Source organism: Pseudoliparis swirei, chromosome 9 (genome assembly GCF_029220125.1).
Source record: "Pseudoliparis swirei isolate HS2019 ecotype Mariana Trench chromosome 9, NWPU_hadal_v1, whole genome shotgun sequence".
Classification (NCBI taxonomy): domain Eukaryota; kingdom Metazoa; phylum Chordata; class Actinopteri; order Perciformes; family Liparidae; genus Pseudoliparis; species Pseudoliparis swirei.
The window spans coordinates 6,779,406-6,798,656 of NC_079396.1; the positions used below are offsets into that span (position 1 = coordinate 6,779,406).

Below are 19,251 nucleotides of genomic sequence, written 5' to 3' on the forward strand. Positions count from 1 at the left end.
TTCTATCAATGCCCTTGTCAACTATATTTAATGTCTTTTTCAAAATAAAAGCACTCCCGTGTTCATGACAAATATCAATAAATATCCAATAAAAACGTCAATTGGAAGGACAAATTGAGCTTTTGAAACCCTGTTTGAGCATCGAGGTTCATAAATGGAGAAGCAGAGATGCTGTATTCTTAACTTAATACAACAAAATGTTACTACAATGATGAGCACCAGACTGTCAAGACCAATAAAGCATCCGTTCTACATAACTACTATTCATTACAGGGCTGTTGCACTGCATTTATCAGGCATGTCGTTGTGCCTGTCTGGTAAATTCCACTGTATTCATATTGCATTCTGATGAATTGTAGTGCCTTCACACCGACGTCTTAGTATACCTCTATGCTTAGATTCCATCTATCACTTGCTGCTCCCTAGGGTGGTGTTGGTTTATAAATAATATTATAAAATTATTGCTTCTGGGCCTTGGTTTTCCACTATGCACCACGGTTGAGCAGTTGTTTTTTAGTTTGGCTGTTGTCATACAATGATGGACGGCCACAATGAAAAGAGTGTTTGTGAGATGCTTATCATTGGGAAGGTGGAGCCTGCTTGTCATTCCTTCAGTCCCTGCTATGTCCCGCTGTCACACCATGGATTGCACTCAACAGACCACACACATCGGGGGTGAGTTCACTCTGAAAATCATGCTTCACTTTGAGAGAAAGTGTGACCGCTTTTCAGTTTCCTTAAAAAGTGTTGTTTGATGGCATTGGTGCAATTTCTTATACTATATAAATGTCTGATTCAAGATTTATTTCACTTGGCATGGCTCACATTAATCACATGCGAGTATTATTTTAACATCAACAAGTCAAATAGATTTATTTCTGACAGAATACTCGACCGAAGAATGTGTGTGTTTGTTTGAATACCTTGTCGAAACAAGAGGGTTGGCGTTTAGTCACTGAGGTGTGAAGATATTCACCAAGACAGAAGTGTAACTCATTTGTCTGCATAGCAGCGTGTGTGACGCCACTGCAGCTTTTCAACAATGGGAAAAGAAAGGAAAAACTCCACTATCCTGTCAGTGAAAGACGTGTTTGTCCTCTTTCAGATGAGGTGTCTGTAACATGTGTTCTCTTTCCCCAGGCACCGCCGCCAGCCGGTGTCGACTGAAGTTGGTCAACTTCGAGGCTCTCGAGAACCAAACCTCCCATGAGACCGAGGGTCTCGGCAACAAGCACCTGGTGGTGAGACGAGGGAAACCTTTCAACGTGACTCTGCTGTTTCACAACCGGTCCATTAACCCTCACACAGAGAGCCTGGTCCTGGAGGTTTGTCTAGGTATCAAAGATGTGATTGTGAGGGAACCACAGCTCCTTTTGCAAATGAAAAGTTACATTCATAAGAATGAATAGCTCCTTTGGTCAATCCAATACTGTCAGGGGTGTTTACAGCCTTACCTCTAACGTGGCAGGTTTGGCCTACAAGAAACCTTAACATGGGTATTACAGGTCGAGTTACTACGGCTGACTGACTGAAGGTCTATCTCCTTCTTAGCGAAGTAGTCTCAAGGGGCCGGGAGGACGAAACCAAAATAAGAGGGTTTTTTTTCTTGTTTCTTCCACTTTTAGGCAAATTTGACAAAGAACTTCCCAGTACCAACACTTAAAAAAACCTTATTTAAAAAGTTTTTAAAATGCACCAGTAGCCGAATCCATTTCCAGTCATATATGAACGACAACGAGGCTGGGCCGAGGGCTGGGAGGTGGCGGGGTTTAAGGAACGCTAGAGTGTGCTTGCTCTGTTGGCCCATGGATGAAGAAGATTGCCAGAGGCTGCAGGTATTTTCATCTGAATTCTGGTTTTCACTGGGCTACTTTCATAGGAATGAACAGGGTGCTACCTCCGACACTGGATCCAGTTCTCTATGGATCCATGATCATTCCAGACCACCTAAAACTTCTGAATGTCTTGACTCCAATGAATTCAACTTTGCATTTTAAAGATGGAAATTACATAGTCTAACTGTTTTATTTCCCCCACACAGGTAATTTGTCAGAGAGGATCCCAGTGCAGTTCTCTGACCAGCTCTCCGACCCCCACAGCTGGTCGGCCAAAATCTACCCAGGCGGCATGCATCCTCAGTCGGTCAGCGTCCACGTCTGCTCCCCTGCTGGTTCCTCGGTGGCTCTGTATCACCTCCTGGTGCACATCGAGACCAACCAGGGCAGAAGGAGCTACGCAGTCGGAGACTTTGTGCTGCTCTGCAACCCTTGGTTGAAAGGTGGGTCCATGTAATAATACCATAGCCTGTATTTAGGAAGCGGGTGTATATGGAAGGGACCATTTTTGGACTGAGATGCTGTGTTCAGCTCTGGTAGCAGTAGCTACCCGTCAATCACAGGTAGCCCCGCCCTAAAGCATACCCATGCTTTGGTGTCTTTTTGTTTTGGTCCGTTTGACTCTTTATGGATCAGAATTTACTCAATGAACGTCATGCTGTATTGAAAATGGCGTGAAACCCGAACCATTAGCCCATGTTTACAATGTTTACTGAGTTAATAAATAAAGAGAGAAGTAGTCATTTTCTCATAGACTTCTATGCAAGCAAAAGAGTCGCCCCTGGTGGCCAGTAGAGAGAATGCAACATTAAGACACTTCTGCATTGGCTTTACCTTTCAGAGCTTGATTGATACTCCTCCCCATTATTATCCACCGTTGTTCCTGTTGTTTCATCGTAGATGTTAATGCACACCCCTTCTATTGTCTTTCAGATGATCCGGTTTACATGCCGCTGGATGTCCAAATACAAGAGTATATCAAGAGCGATTACGGGCTGGTGTACATGGGCACCTATCAGAACATTATTAGGCGGCCCTGGTCGTTTGGTCAGGTATGCGACACTTGGCTATCACGAATGGATCATGTGTATCATTTATTTGCAGGTAAGCTCACGACACACCTGCGTTTCTGTTCCCATGTGTGTAGTATGAGCCGGGGGTGCTGGAGGCGTGTCTGAAGCTCCTGGAGGTCAGCCCACAGCACCTCTGGGACAAAGACAAAGACTACATTCGCCGGGCAGACCCCATCTACCTCAGCAGAGTGATATGTGCCATGGTGAGAGACGACAACTCGCTGCATGTGCGATCAATATGTACGTGGACATTTCTTCACATATGATATGATCAACGACATGACTGGGACATGTTGAAGAGCGGTTTGCTTCCCAGTGAGAGAAAAAGATAACTCCCCCCCCCCCCCCCCATTTGTTTCAAGGTGAACTGTAATGATGATCTGGGTATTTTGGAGGGCAAGTGGCAGGGCAGCTACGGAGGTGGGGTCAACCCCACGGAGTGGAGCGGCAGCGCCGACATCCTGCACCGCTGGGTCTCGTCCAACTGCAGCCCTGTGCGCTACGGACAGTGCTGGGTCTTTGCGGCGGTCCTCTGCACAGGTACTTTGAATAGTTTGTGACACTATTATTAACATTAAAGCAAAACTCATGTGTGATGCTACCGATCTGCGTCCAATGCCGAGCAGGTGGAAGGGCCCAGAAACCCATCTAAGGTTTGAACTTCTTCCAATGCTCCTGATGGGATGAGCTGAACGTGTTTTAAACTTTAATGGTGATTCTCGCATCGGTCTGTGTTATTAATCGGGTTTCATCCCAATTGTTAATGTCTCTTTCTTTCAGAAATCAGCATTGTTAATTCGTAAGAAGGCAATTCGTTTAGAGGTGAAGTGATTTCACACGACGTGTATGGAGGACAGAAAATGTCTTAGGCCCAGGTATAAATAAATAAATGCATGAATAAATACAGGAATAAATAAATAAATGCTAAAATAAATGTGTAAATAAATACATAAATCCACGAAAAAATAAATGCTTAAATAAATGGGTAAATAAATACATAAATACAGCAATAAATAAATAAATGCTGAAATAAATGTATTAAATAAATAAATACAGGAATGAATAAATATAATTTATACCTCAACAGGACATCATTAAATAAATATATTTCTACATTTCTGTATTTCTTAATTTATTTATGTCTGTATTTATGTATCCACACTTATTTCTTCATTTAGGTATGCGTGTATTTACGTGTCCTTGTATGCAAATGAGCTGGGGCGGGCCGAATCTCATTGTCAAACAGGATTGGTCAAGGAGGGGAGCAAGACAGAACCGGTTAGTTCTCCTGTCATTAAAAGAGAACATCTTGTTGATCAGCTGCCTCTCCAGCCACTGGCCACTAAATTAGAAGCCAAGTATACAGTCGTGACAACAATTGACCCAACACCTCCTCGCTGGTCTTGGTGCTGTTTTCCAGTTCATCTTCGGGATCCTGAGGGTCTTTGTGAAAGTGCTTTGTTCTACGTTGTCATGTCTTTGCGGCAGAACAATTCTGTAAAAAAGAAATCGTCGGTAAACATCCTCCTCAAAAACATTTTTATTATAGACGATTAGATGCAAACATGTGGTTTTACAATATAAATCCATATTTTGGACCTCATCCCAGAACCACGATAAACACCCAAAGACCACAGTGACGATTTCATTCCCCGCCTCCCTTTGTAACATCAACCCCGTCCAACTCAAACCGTGCTTGTTATGCAATGTTTGCCTGATTATGTTTGTTTAGTCTTTTGTGGGATACACTGTGATCTTGCCAGCTTAGTTCATACCGTGTGTAAATGTGAATACATTCTGTAGATTCTTTTCATTGATTGTTCGGAAAGAACATACAGGACTGTCTCAGAAAATTAGAATATTGTGATGAAGTTCTTTATTTTCTGTAATGCAATTCAAAAAACAAAAATGTCATGCATTCTGGATTCATTACAAATCAACTGAAATATTGCAAGCCTTTTATTCTTTTAATATTGCTGATTATGGCTTACAGCTTAAGAAAACTCAAATATCCTATCTCTAAATATTAGAATATCATGAAAAAGTATACTAGTAGGGTATTAAACAAATCACTTGAATTGTCTAATTAACTCGAAACACCTGCAAGGGTTTCCTGAGCCTTGACAAACACTCAGCTGTTATAAATCTTTTTTTTTACTTGGTCTGAGGAAATATTAAAATTTTATGAGATAGACCTTGATGTGAACAATTTTCAGACAGAATGTCTGTGTTTAAAAAAAATAAACAATAAACTATCTGTATCTGCATGGCCAGATATCATGAGAGTTAAGACAGAACATATGTAATTGTCTTCTTGTTTTTGTATTTCACGGTGAACTGAACCTTTTTATAATATAATCAGCATATTTGTACTAAACAGGCATGACATGTGTATGTCAATACAGCTGATTTCAAAATCTACACTATAAAGTGTTAAAGACTTTTTTAAAATTATTATTATTTTCTTTTCCAGTGATGAGAGTGTTGGGGATTCCCTCCAGGGTGGTGACAGTTTTCAACTCCGCCCATGACAGCGATGGCAACCTGATAATTCAAGAATATTACTCAAGCACTGGGGAAAAGCTCAACCTGTCAAAAGACAGCATCTGGTTGGTGTCTCTCACTCTCAAACCACAAAGATACCTGTTGGTATTGTACTTGTTAATCATCAGGATCATCAGACAATTTTCACAGCAACCGGATTTTTCCAATATTTCATGTATGTTATTCCTCTCTGTGTGTGTGTGTGTGTGTGTCCTCATCGTAGGAACTTCCATGTGTGGGTGGAGTGCTGGATGAGGAGAGCGGACCTCGGTACGGGGTTCGACGGCTGGCAGGTGGTGGACCCGACCCCCCAGGAGAAGAGTGCAGGTGGGTCGCTGCCCCGAGTGGCTCTCAGAATCCGTCATTTGGATTGAAATGTTTTAATTTGATGCTTTAACCTTGTCAGACCATGAACGGATCAACACTGAATGTGACAGTGGAGAAGAAATCCCTCCCGTCACAACCGTCACAGCACTTTCTCCCCAGGGGTATTCTGCTGTGGCCCTTGCCCGGTGGTCGCCATCCGGCGCCGCTCCATCCGCACCCCCTACGACGCGTCGTTCGTCTACGCCGCCGTTGACGCCAACGTCGTGCAGCTGATCCTGCATGAGGGCCGGGTGGTGGGCAGGACGCTGGACGCGGAGTGGGTGGGGCAGCTGATTTACACCAAGAGCATCGACTCAGACTCACCAGAGAATCTGACTGGGACTTATAAGAGCAAGAAGAAAGGTGAGACCGAGAGCAGCGAGGTGTACACCCGTGCAGCGAGTAGAGGCCGGAGAAGGAGGGCTTTGTTGTCCTCGTGTGACAAAGTTCTTCTCCCCATTTCAGGGACGCAACCAGTCGTCGTTACGGGGAACAGGATGGCGTCAGGTCAGTGGATGTGATGAAGCGTCTTCCCCCTCCTCCCTCCAGAACAGAGGTTTGACACTGTTGCTTCTTTTCACCACAAACTCCCTCTCACTCACACAGCAGCAGTTTCTTCGGCGCGCTACTCTTCTAACCAAGCGGGTAAGCTTTCCCTCCTCATGCTGTTACAAATGCCACAGGGCACATTCACTGGAGGTAAATGTGCATATTAATTATACACTCCCGTTCAACAGTTTGGGGTCACTTAGAAATGTCTTTATTTTTCAAAGAAAAGCACTGTTTTTTCAATAAAGATAACATGAATCAAAAATACACACTATACATTGTTAATGTGGTAAATGACTATTCTCGGTGGAAGTGTCTGGTTTCTAATTAAATATCTCCATAGGTGTATAGAGGCCCATTTCCATCAACTATCACTCCAGTGTTCTAATGGTACATTGTGTTTGCTAATCGCCTTAGAAGACTAATGTCTGATTAGAAAACCCTTGTGCAATTATGTTAGCACAGCTGAAAACAGTTATGCTGGTGATATAAGCTATACAACTGGCCTTCCTTTGAGCTTGAAGTTTGAAGAACAAAATTAATACTTCAAATATTAATCATTATTTCTAACCTTGTCAATGTCTTGACTATATTTTCTATTCAATTTTCAATTCATTTGATAAATAAAAGTGAGTTTTCATGGAAGACACGAAATTGTCTGGATGACCCCAAACTTTTGAACGGTAGTGTATATGTGTTGTATATAGTATTACAGTAGAAAAATTGGACGTAAATGGCAAATTTTCAAAAAGAACTTCTCAATTGTGCAAAAAGACATGGAGTATGGAGATTATGGAGCCCTTGTCGAGCTATTAAAAATGCTCATAAGTCATAATATGCTTAGTTTTTGTTTGGTTTATGCGTCACTTTATCCGCAGGCTTTCTGGAACCACGCACACATCTCTCCCCATCACCTCTGGGTGGAATGCCACCCGGTTTGGAGGTGTCCCTAAGCATCGGTGGGCGGCCATCGGTGGGGGAGAACATCTCCGTGCGCGTGACAGTCACAAACCAGTCGAGCCGCCCGAGGCTCCTGATGGAGCACCTCGACGCTCAGCTGAAGGACTTCAACAGCAACCCAGAGCGGAGCTTCTGGAAAGCACAACAAGAAGTGTGCATACAGCCGGGGGAAGGTGAGGAGACGGGCCTCCGACATCACGGTCGGAGTACAGTATTTGATGTGTAAATTACATTCTGCCCCCCCCCTTCCACACACACACACATCTGGTCCGCTGTCTGCAGTCTTGACGCTCCACCAGACCATCCCTCCCTCCGCGTACGAGTCGATCCTGGCAGGCGACGACATTGTGAACGTGGCGGTGGTGATCAAGGACGAGAGGACCAGAGAAAGAGTCCTGGCCGTGCAGGAGTTCAACATGAGCTCGCCGCAGATCACCATAGAGGTACGGCAGCATCCAGCAAGCTTCCTCTTCTTCATCGCTATCTCTCCGTCTTCCGTGAGTCAAGTTATTTAAATGACGGAGCAGCGGCAGGAATCCGTATTCAGCATCAATTCACTCTCTGAAAATATCTACGTTTGTTTTTCTCAGAAATTGACAACTTTTTGAGTTTTCTCTTGGATTATTACTGCCTTCCTGTCTAAACCAAAACATATTCCCCTTTTGAGCACAATATATAAAAACACTTCAGATGGATGATGGGCCAAAATGGTCATGTATTGCCAAGTTAATAACACATCTGGATTCAGCTTAGCTGACTTGAGGCCAATATTATTGATTTGTACATCCACAATCGGCACAATCAGCATCTCATGAGAGATTCATACTTAGAAATAACCAAACACCCTGTTAAAATCAGTTTCTTTGTTTCGGTAACTTTTTGAAAGAAAAATCGGCTTTTGATCTGTCTTGATGTTGACAAGGAGGAAATTCCAGACAGGAGGAACTCTAAAGATAACAGCATCATACGATCTAAAAAATGACAAAATGACAAATGCCATTTTTCATAAAAATCAGATGACAACATTTTAATTTTGCCTCTACATTAATCACACATTGCAGGGCACTTAAACTATGGAAAACCTCTGGCTTTTCTGTTTGATGCAGTCCTATTACTTTTAGTTTTAGCAGCACTTGACCAAGAGCACACCGTTTCCTGTGGAGGAAAAAACAGAACTCCTCATGGGAACAATGAAATGTAGTCTGTGCTGATTCAAACCCATCTGGTATACCTGACCCTGACATGTGTTTTAACTTGTATCCTAGTGACCGCCGTCTCAGCACAATGTGGACCAAAGTGTGAGTGTTTGTCTTTTTCACGTGACTAGGGTGTACTTGTCTATAACTGTGACTTCTCCTCAGATTGAAGGAGGAGACGGCATCCAGATGAAGAAGGAGCACACAGCCCAGGTGTCCTTCACCAACACTTTAGCCAAAGCTCTGACGGGGGCCGTGCTGACCGTCGAGGGGTCCGGCTTGTTGCTGGGAAAACACCAAGCCAGGTAGGTCTGTGTTTAAAAGTCGGCGCCTCAAGAAAAACAATGCATCTCAAGTTGATGCGGTTGCCTTGCGTGGCTCGGTGGGACAATAAAAAAATACATAAACATATTGTGGAAGTGCCGCATTCCAGCGGCGGTTGCACACGCATCTTCCCCATCGGTCTGAGCCGCCGACGATAGGATGGTGTTGTGGAATGCCGTCTGGGAATGCCGTCGGGTACGTTTCCCGCTGCAGCAGCGACGTCACCTTGTTGCACCCAAAAGCGTCCGGCCGGCTGGTCGGGAGGTCCTCTTTATGCACCTGTTTCAAATTCAGAGCTACATTTGTCTTTTTATTGCCAAAGCAGCTTGTTACAAAAGAGAACAAATGGTTTGCATGTAAAAGCTCACTGGTTTATAATGGAAGTAAAAAAATAAAAATAAACGATAATTTCAACAAAAATAGCTTGATAACTGAAAGTAATGATGAGTCGCCGACAAAACCATATAAGAAAAGAGACAACATCCAGATTGTTCACATTCATGTTTTGATCTGTTTTTTAAATTTATTTAATTTGACCTGAAGCTGTGACATGTTCTCAAGACGATAATGACGGAAGTATACACTACCGTTCAAAAGTTTGGGATCACCCAGACAATTTCGTGTCTTCCATGAAAAATCACACTTGTATTTATCAAATGAATATAAAATGTAGTCAAGACATTGACAAGGTTAGAAATAATGATTAATATTTGAAATATTAATTTTGTTCTACAAACTTCAAGCTCAAAGGAAGGCCAGTTGTATAGCTTATATCACCAGCATAACTGTTTTCAGCTGTGCTAACATAATTGCACGGGTTTTCTAATCAGACATTAGTCTTCTAAGGTGATTAGCAAACACAATGTACCATTAGAACACTGGAGTGATAGTTGCTGGAAATGGGCCTCTATACACCTATGGAGATATTTCATTAGAAACCAGACACTTCCACCTAGAATAGTCATTTACCACATTAACAATGTAGAGAGTGTATTTCTGATTAATGTAATGTTATCTTTATTGAAAAAACAGTGCTTTTCTTTGAAAAATAAAGTCATTTCTAAGTGATCCCAAACTTTTGAACGGTAGTGTATATATGTGAGCAACTTTGGGCTTGATACATTTGAGTTGGTGTAAAATGTACCACTTATAAATGGATTAAAAATATCACATTAAGACACAAAAATAAAATAATCCAAGCTGTGATATTTAAATCAAAAACTTTTGACAATAGTCCCCTCCTATTCAAAGTCTCATATAATAAAACGATGTATCATCAATATTTTCTGCAAATTTCTTTAGTCCATATTTTGCTGTTGTTTTTTCCCTTTTGTGGTGTTTAGACTTAATCCTCTGTTTCCTTCCTGTACCTCTGGACAAACTTTATTAATTTATTAAAAGTTTGGAGTCATGGTGGCTTTTTCCTTTTTTTATGGACACGGGCAAAGATGTAAATTCAGCTGAAACTTCTAATAACCTAAGAGGTCATACATACAGAACAATAAATCGGCTTTAGAAAGGGCAGGACGTTAGCTCTGGTTGCCAGAAAAATCTCTGCAACATGACTGAAGGGATTAGTTGAATAATTGATGGTATTAACTAACACACACACACACACACACACACACACACACACACACACACACACACACACACGCATATATTGATTGTTTGCTCTCTCTCTCTCTCTCTCTCTCTCTCTCTCTCTCTCTCTCTCTCTCTCTCTCTCTCTCTCTCTCTCTCTCTCTCTCTCTCTCCACCCCCCCCCCCCCCAACAGACTGGTTCACCTGCAGCCAGACCAGAAGATCGAGAAGACGGTGACCATCGTGGCCGCTTCGGCAGGCACTAAACTGCTCATGGCCACTTTCTCACACAGCAGCAGCCCCGGAGTCGTTTCCAGGAGCTTCCGCAAAGTCTCCGTCATGGCTGCACGAGTCCATCCTCCCAAAGAGCACCAACAACAGGGACTTGAATTGCATTGATATGCAAAAAGTACGCTAACCGGTATTTCAACAAAATATGTATTTTGTTGAAATACCTGTTTGGTTTCCATTATATTATTTCACATATTAAGTGTAGACTTTAACCTGTCAAATGTGTGGATTCCCTCCTTTGCATTGCTGCAACTCAATTATACCACTAGGTGGCAGCATTGGAGTTTCCACTTGTGTGTGTTTCTTCTCTGAGCATATCACTCTCACTGTGGAGCTGTTGAAACGAAGAAGAAAATAATTCCTTTTGTATACATAAATGTTTCTGAGGGTTCTCTTTTAATTTTCTGTTTGTCACTAGCTGGCTCCTGTGATCGTCTTTTGGAATATATGACGTTTAGTTTCGGGCTCAATAAAAACATAAAAGTTAAACTTTTCTTCTCTGTATCTGCTGTCAACAGTTAAAGGGACACCCAACATCTCCTCTGCACACCAGTTGTGGACGTCAAGAAACCGATCTTCTCTTATTGGTCAAATGAGCTTAAAAAAAGAGGCAATTCCATGTCATTGAAATGATATAGACCCAAGTTACGTCTGTGAAGGTTAGAAATGGGCAGAAAGACTCTTACCATCAACTCAAAATGTGATTAATTTATAGTTCTTACTTTCTGAACTTCAAACACAGATTCTTCTGATTTTAATTCTTGTGACGTGAAATGACGAGTTCAATGAATCTCTAAGCTCCCTCGATGAAACACGATCAGCGCATGAGGAGAAATCCCAGCATGCACTGTGAGTTGAAACACTTCAAAGACCCAAATGCTTTGCAGTGTAAAGTCAAACATACATATATACACTTAACACACATGAATATAAAAACATGGTTGTTTCTTCTTTCAGGGGGGATTTTCTCCCGTATTTGACGGATGAAAGTGAAGAGATATGATGTGCAACAAAGGCCCCAAAGATAGAATGATATAATAATATAATAGTAATGAAAATAATGTTAACCTCGATAACAGCGGAATGGACGACTGTGTTGTCTTTCTAACAGTTTTTTTGTCGCGGGTGCAACTGAATGTGGTTTATGCTCAGAGATGATCGTGGTCGATGTTGACTGTCGCTAAAACTGGAACCATACAGCGGCGACATTTTGGTGACACGTGCAAAAATGAATTTGTTTTAAATTCGGTTCAAACAGTTGGTTTAGCGTTTTCCTTTTTTAAATGTCTTATGTTCACGAACAGACTAAAATAGTGGCTGAAAAGCCATTTTGAAGCTGTGTTCATGCTGGAGACCAAGTCATTCCGTCAGATTGCCTCTAAAACTATCCTGAGTGAGCTCGAACAAGAGCCCTTTCAATATACAACGGGCTTATGAATGGAACCATATAGACAACCTCAGCTCTGTATTTGGGCGTTTAATCTCGGGTAGCTGTGAGCGGTTCAGAGATTCTTTACACGGGGACACTTTATGTCTGTATGGATGTAGCTCCTGGGCGATGACCGCTTTGACCTGGAGGATTCCGAGCTGACGTGCACGTCGTTCCAGCTTGTGATCCCACCTCGGTGTCGGGGAGATTGAAGCCGAGGCGTTGGCAGACGGAGACGATAATCAGACTACTCGCTCGCTGATTTTCAGACAAATTAAACGTCAGGGGAAAGCAGCGAGCGGGACCGCTGGGCTGCTTTGAAAAGATGAGGGTATCATAAATTATTAATGGTTCCCCGTCACGGCCTTCCTCTCTTCATCCACTCGCTCTTTTGACCATCCTCCTCTTCATCCATCCCTCCCTTGATCGCGCCTCTTCCTTCTCTACTTCGTCCTTCCTCTTCTGTCATTTCCCGCTTCCTTCCTCCTCTTTTCATCCCTCCTTCCCTTCCTTGTCTTCAGCCCTTCTCCTGCCCCCAACCGCACTCCCCCCCCACCCCCCTCTCTGCCTTCTTTTTGACTTCACTGATTTCCATCCCTCCCATCCAGCTGCTCTTCATTACTTCTACCCGCCCTTATCTTGATTACTTTTTCCTCCTCCGCACATTCCACTTTCCTTTTCATTGTTTTCCTTCCCTCCCTCTCATCCTCCCTTTCTCTTCACCCTTCTTGCTTCCTGTTTTCTCATTGTTTTTCTCCTCTGCTATAATTTGCCCTGGTTCGTATATTCCTTTCCCGCCTCTGTTTATCATTTATTGCGTGGAAACCTCTCCTGGCGGTAGCTCGGTTAGCTATAAAACCTTTTCACTGATTGTGCTGCAGTGACTGGAGGCCAAGTTCAGATATGATTTATCCAAACTCTGGCCATGAGCAAATATCCACCAACCTAGCCCAGAACCCTCGGAATTAAAGTTCAGTTCGGTTCCCGCCGAGTGAAGCCAATGCGGAAGTGCCTTAAAATCTGCATTCTCTCTACTGGCCGCCAGGGGGCGACTCCTCCGGTTGCAAAAAGAAGTCTGATTGATAAAACGACTTCTCACTTGATTTATTCCCTCAGTAAACATGAGTTTATGATTTCAATCTCTAGTTTTAAGTCTTCTTTAATACAGCATGATGTTCATTTAGCAAATTATGGTCCATTTAGAGTCAAATAGACCATAAAGCAGAGTATACTTTAGGGGCGGGCTTACTGTGATTGACAGGTTGCTGCCTCTACCAGAGTATACAGCGTCTTCACGCATTCCAAATATGGTAACTTCACATGACTGCAAAAAGAAATGTAATCCGAGATGGCAACACACAAAATTGCCATCCAACAACGAATGGGTGACGTCCCGATGACTAGGTCCACTTCTTATAAAGAGTCAATGGTGCAAACCTAGGAAGTAGTGAACCCTTTATGTAGCAAGGTGGAAAGTAAGGGTATTTGGCCGTGGGTGGTGCACTGGTCGTGAACCTTTCACTTTGATGCAGGGGACAGAAACTCGTCTCCTGTCACAGACCTGCAATTCATCAGCCATGGTTCTGACTCTGGGTACATGAACAGCTGGTCATTCGCTGCTACCTCTTTGCATCGTGAGCTTTCAGCAAGCACAGCGGGCCCACCCCCTGATCCTGTTCCTGGTACAGGCCGACAGATGTCAGAAGCACACTCGATCTGAACATGTAGCTGTCCAAACACAAATCCATCACTTCATTTATTCCCCTAAAATGTGTCTGCAACGGTATGAATGTATAAAAAGTCGACACTTTTCAGTGTCTTGAGTATAGCTGAAATGGATCTGGGTGTGGTCGGTAAAACAAACCAGCCGGCTTTACGCTGAGCAGAACAGCAGTCGTTGCTTCCGGGTAAGGAATCCGTCAAGTCGCCTCGGTGCTGTGGAAAGCCGGTGTTACATTACACCGCGCACAGCGCCGCTAATCTACCGCTCCCTCTGCCTCGCTGAGAAGCAGAAGAGGTTCGTGAACTTCCCGCAGCAAGTCGACAAGGAGACGGAGCGGTGGGGGGAACAGATTGATCGAGAGGCGTTTGATGGATCCCGGCGAACAGATGGAACAGCTGGAAAGCCCTGAAGTGGCCGTCTATCCCAGAACTTGTGTGAGCAAACTGAAACAGGGTTTGTAATGAGCCTATTCGCCAGATTTAGAGCTGGAGCTTCAGCAGATAATGGTTTAAATGAATCCCCCACAAAAGATGAATTCCATAGTCTACATGGGCAAAATGAATGGAGTCCAAATGTTATTAGAAAGCACAGGCCGCCTCATTACAGCCGGTAAAATATGAGCGAAATCTAGTCAAAATGTTCCGAGCTATCGAAATAGGCGAGGAGATCATTTCCCGCGGTACTGAACTGCTCTATAACGGCTTGTAACGATGTCTGTCTTGCACTTTCATTCATTCATTCACTCACACACACTCGATCCACGGTCCACCAGCAGCCCCAGCGAGCTGCGATAATGGCGGCGCCAATAATTATAATAATGAATCTAGCTTCTGTCGGCAGTCCATTGTCACCTGGTAATGAGTTTGTCCCAAAGGTCACTTCTGTAACAGCTCATTAGCAGCGCCGGCTAATGCTGCTCTCGTATGTAGTAGCCCATGATTGCCGGAGGTGCATCGGTCAGGCCGGGGTGATTTGTGGTGCTATGATGTCGTCGTCGTTGCCCCCCCCAACCCCCGGCCTGTCATGGCCTATATCTTGCATGTCTATGTTCAAGTGTGCACAAGGGAGGGGGGCCAGAGCAAATAGCATTGACAATGCTAGAACAATCGATAAATGTAAAACATTTTCTTCTTCCTCCTATTATGAAATAGAATGTATATTAGTATTTACATTTTCCATGGCCATCTTTAATTAAAAAAAAGTAGAAGACCTGAGGAGTTGAATTCAAGCAATGTTGTTTATCAATTACACTTTACTTGATTTTGAATAAAATCAGCTTTGAATCACTGAGTAGTTTAATTATATTGAATCAGTAAGGTCTAAGATACAGGACATTGATGGATTCACCTTAGTTAGTAGTCACATTGTCGCAAGTCTCTGTCCACGTTACTGAGAGGCCGCAACAGAAGATGTGTAGCAATGATTTATTAATTTTAAAAATACATATTTGACATCTTTTCTCTTTTTAATCAACTTACACTACCGCCTCACGCATTCTGCGCAACATGGACATCTTCTGCCCCATGTAGAAGGGGCTATTTTAATGTTTCCCTTCATGGTGTTGGCATTATTTACCTCCATCTGCTCTTCCTTATTAAGCGCTAAAGGGGCTATAGGGTCAAAAATGTAACTGATTGGTTTGGCATACACGTGTCTATATGCTTCTCAGTGAGTTTCTCCAAATTCTCACCGAGTACCACGATATCTCTATCTAACTGGATCTTCTCCATACGATTATCGTCTTCAATAGAGCCACTCACTCTTGTAGCCTTCTCTCTGCATCTCTTTTTTTTAATTACATTGAGCTGAATTCTACTAATATTGTTTATGAATTACATTTGACATACATTTGCTTTTAATAAAAATCAGCTTTGAATCACTGAGTAGACTTCAATTATATTTAATCAGTAAGGTCATAGATGCAGGAAATTGATGAATTCACTTTAGTTAGTAGTCACGTTGTCGCAATAAGTCTCTGTTCACGGTACTGTGAGGCTGCAACAGATGATGTGTTGCAATGATTTATATATTAATAATATATAAATCCACAATGATATATTATTAATGTTTTGATCTCAAGTGGTTCTCCATCCACTGGAACTTTGCCTGAAGCTGTTCCAAGACATGTTGCTGGACTGGACGACCTGGCCCCCCACAGACTTTACCAGTATTACGTCCGATATGTCCGTCTAACTGCATCTTCTCCACCACTTTTTCACTCGGCTCCGATCACCTGCCTGCTGTAGATTATCCTGACGTGCCTGTCACTTCAACTCCGTGGCTACCGACAAAAGACCTAAGTCTTATCATTACATCCTCCCCAGCTGGCATGGTTCTGCAATACTCCACCTCGCTACTCCTCAAACTCAACAACTTCTCCTCTGCTCCTCCGTTCATCTCAGCCATCCTAAACACAACATTTCAGAAAAACACTAAACTAACACCTAATGACTTCCAGACCACATTAATCCTGACCGTTCTCTGTCTCCTGTGTGTAATTCTATATATTTATGAGTGAATGGTGTTACCCCCTGGCTCAAAAGAGAGGTATTTTTCAAAAACACTTTATTTACATATTTTAAATTTCTAAAATTTCATTCAAAATAAAGTGTTTAAAATCAAATGAATAAATACAAGACTCCTCGTCAAAGACGGAACAAACACAAACATTAAAACAGCAACGATTCATTCACAAAGAGAAGGGTTTAAAAAACAGACAAGAAACAAAACAAAAACAAAAGAACTGAAACCAATACATTAATAAAAAACACACATTGGGGCTTTCACATGTTTATCTTGTCTCTTATCATTAGCGACACATTTCTTAAATCGGCACAACTCTGCCTTAGTCACTCCTGCCTCCTCCATCTCGCTTACTTGGTGTGTGACAGACTTATAAACAAAGACAGATCAGGGAAGTAATCCAACACTCTGAACTTGCTTTTGTTTTTCATGACCTTTAACAAAGCTTTGAGTTTTTCAGGCTCGTACAGTTTTTTCCTTAGACTCCGAGTTCAAATCAGAGTATCGTCGCTGCTGTCTGACAACCCCTCGTCACCGTCTGTCCCCCCCTCGTCACTGCTCCCCCTGACTCGGCCCCATCTGCTCCTCCTCTCCCTGGCTATCCTCTGCCTCACTGTCTGCGCTCTGATGCTTCCTCTTCACAGAACCATCCTGCCCCCACCCCACACACACACACCTCATCCTCCTCCATCTGCACCTCTTCTACCTGCCCAGCCCCTCCGCACCCACTTACACTTTCCTCCTCTGCTTCTACACCTCACCCACCACACTCACACTCATACTCACCACCTGTGGGTCGGGAATGGCAGCAGTGACGTTGTGAGGCGGCACTGGAACGGGCGCCACGGGCCCAGCCGCAGTCGGGCCCCAGTGTTTCGGACAGACCCTCACGATATGCCCCTCCTCCCCGCAACCGAGACATTTCATCACCGACGATGTCGCGTAAACCATGTAGTCATAGTCGTCCACCCGAACACGGAAGCGGATGGTGAGGAACATGTAAACATAACGACGTGCTTCAGGAGATGGTCTTTAAACCAAGACAGGACCAGCTTCCCGTGTCAGGAGAGCTCTCTACCGAGGATTACCAGTGTGGGGGAAGTCAGGGACGACCTGAACACATCTGCATCAGTCATTTCCTGGGACTCTGAGGAAAAACATATGTAGAGCATCTCAAATATTCAGAAATGCCCGATTTCTTGTAAACATTTAGGACATTTACTTTAAATAATCTCCTAATTGGGACAATACAATTGTTTGATTGCCAGTGTAGTGGAAGTCAGTGAGGTCCTACACATATCTGCATCAGTTGTTTCCTGGAACTCTGAGGGTAAATATATTTACAGCGCCTCAAACATACAAATTGACACATCTCTCTAAAGAATGAGGACATTTACTTTTATAAACTCTTCCTTGGTACAGTAAAACTGTTTTAATTTCATGGCACCTTCCAAAGCAGCAGTTTAATATTGTCATGTTGCATCGTGGTTCAGAGATGGCGAAAAGAAAGCTTCAAGAATCGCTCAATCTCATAAGTATTGATAGAGGTCTGGATCGTGGAATATGCCTACGACCAATTATGCCATGGCCCCGCTCCTCTTTACCTCTGTCCGCCTGATGGATCATGGAGGTCTGGATCGTGGTCCATGCCTACTACCAACTATGCATACACTCTGTCATACTCATTGAATGTGTTGTTACTCTGTAATGCTTCCTTCTGTACACATGGCATCTGTTGCATCTGTCCATCCTGGAGAGGGATCCTTCTCTGTTGCTCTCCTGAAGGTTTCTTCCCTTCTTTCCCTGTGAAAGAGTTGTTTGGGAGTTGTTCCTGATCCGATGTGAGGTTCTGAGACAGGGATGTCTATGTGTACAGATTGTAAAGCCCTCTGAGGCAAATTTGTAATTTGTGAGAATGAGCTATACAAAATAAACTGAATTTATTTGATTATTAAAATGTAGAATTCTTGCACCTCAAGATTTTGAAAAGTAAAGAAGGAGACAGTTAAGATTTACAGCCAGTACTTAAATGCATTACTCTATTCCGTATAGCCCCCAGAGGTATCCTTATTGTTAAATTTGGCCAATAACCGCCTTGAACTTTTATCCTTCTCCGGTCATTCAGAGGAATTGTCCATGGATCATCATACTGAGCTGAGCTGAGCGCCAGGGCCACATTTAAAAATCTGAGTTTATTTCCCCTTTAATCTTTTGATGACTATAACTCACGCGGCAGCAGCGCTCCAGCACTGCGGTGGTGATTATTCATTCACCGGCCCATTTCTCTCTCGGCTGAGGTTGCTCTGGTCCAGTCATATTAATCAAGCTCCGCTCTAATTGACTGATTAAGTCATCTCTCAAGAAGCCAAAATGGCTGACTGACTCATTAAACCGTGACACATACTCTGGTTGCAAAATGGCTGACTGCAATCCAATTTCCCCCGACTTTTATGAGCACTATTAAATGCTATTGAGCACACGGGACAGCTCGACACTCACATTCACACATCCCCATTTGCAAATCATGCTCCCTTTTGAAATAAATAATAGTCCACTGTTTTTTTAACATTGCTGTTTTACTACAGATTGACATTACGAAAAAACACCCTTAATCTGCAATCTTTTGCATAAAAGCTTTGCCTTTTTAAAATGGCCGCCTGAAGGGAAAAACACTTCAAAATCTCTTATTTGTTTGCTGTGGAGGGAATTGTTTTTCCCTACAGTTTCCTTTCACAGTGGAACAAATTTAAGTTAACCAAAATGCATCACTTAAAGCGATGTGAGAATGTTCACTGTGCTCCTTGCGGCATGAAAGTAAACACAGAAGGAGGGTCCTAAAGAAGGCTCCGTTTGG

At 43.0% G+C, this 19,251-nt stretch overlaps 1 protein-coding gene across 1 annotated transcript; it reads left to right on the forward strand.

The window, feature by feature from the left end:
* The first annotated feature begins 641 nt into the window (after nucleotides 1-641).
* On the forward strand, nucleotides 642-11,211 carry LOC130199852 (protein-glutamine gamma-glutamyltransferase 5-like). The gene is made up of 15 exons (XM_056423663.1): nucleotides 642-675; nucleotides 1,141-1,335; nucleotides 2,042-2,278; nucleotides 2,769-2,887; nucleotides 2,983-3,111; nucleotides 3,271-3,448; nucleotides 5,382-5,517; nucleotides 5,676-5,779; nucleotides 5,939-6,181; nucleotides 6,284-6,325; nucleotides 6,428-6,463; nucleotides 7,246-7,500; nucleotides 7,610-7,770; nucleotides 8,689-8,828; nucleotides 10,626-11,211. Exons 1-15 carry the CDS (start codon nucleotides 642-644, stop codon nucleotides 10,828-10,830), a joined length of 2,214 nt encoding a protein of 737 aa, XP_056279638.1. The 3' UTR covers nucleotides 10,831-11,211.
* The last annotated feature ends 8,040 nt before the right edge of the window (nucleotides 11,212-19,251 follow it).

Coding starts and splice junctions, on each gene's coding strand:
- LOC130199852 (XM_056423663.1), top strand. CDS start 642: ATGGATTGCACTCAACAGACCACACACATCGGGG. Junction 3,112..3,270: donor GCAGAGTGATATGTGCCATG/GTGAGAGACGAC, acceptor ATTTGTTTCAAG/GTGAACTGTAATGATGATCT. Junction 7,771..8,688: donor CGCCGCAGATCACCATAGAG/GTACGGCAGCAT, acceptor ACTTCTCCTCAG/ATTGAAGGAGGAGACGGCAT.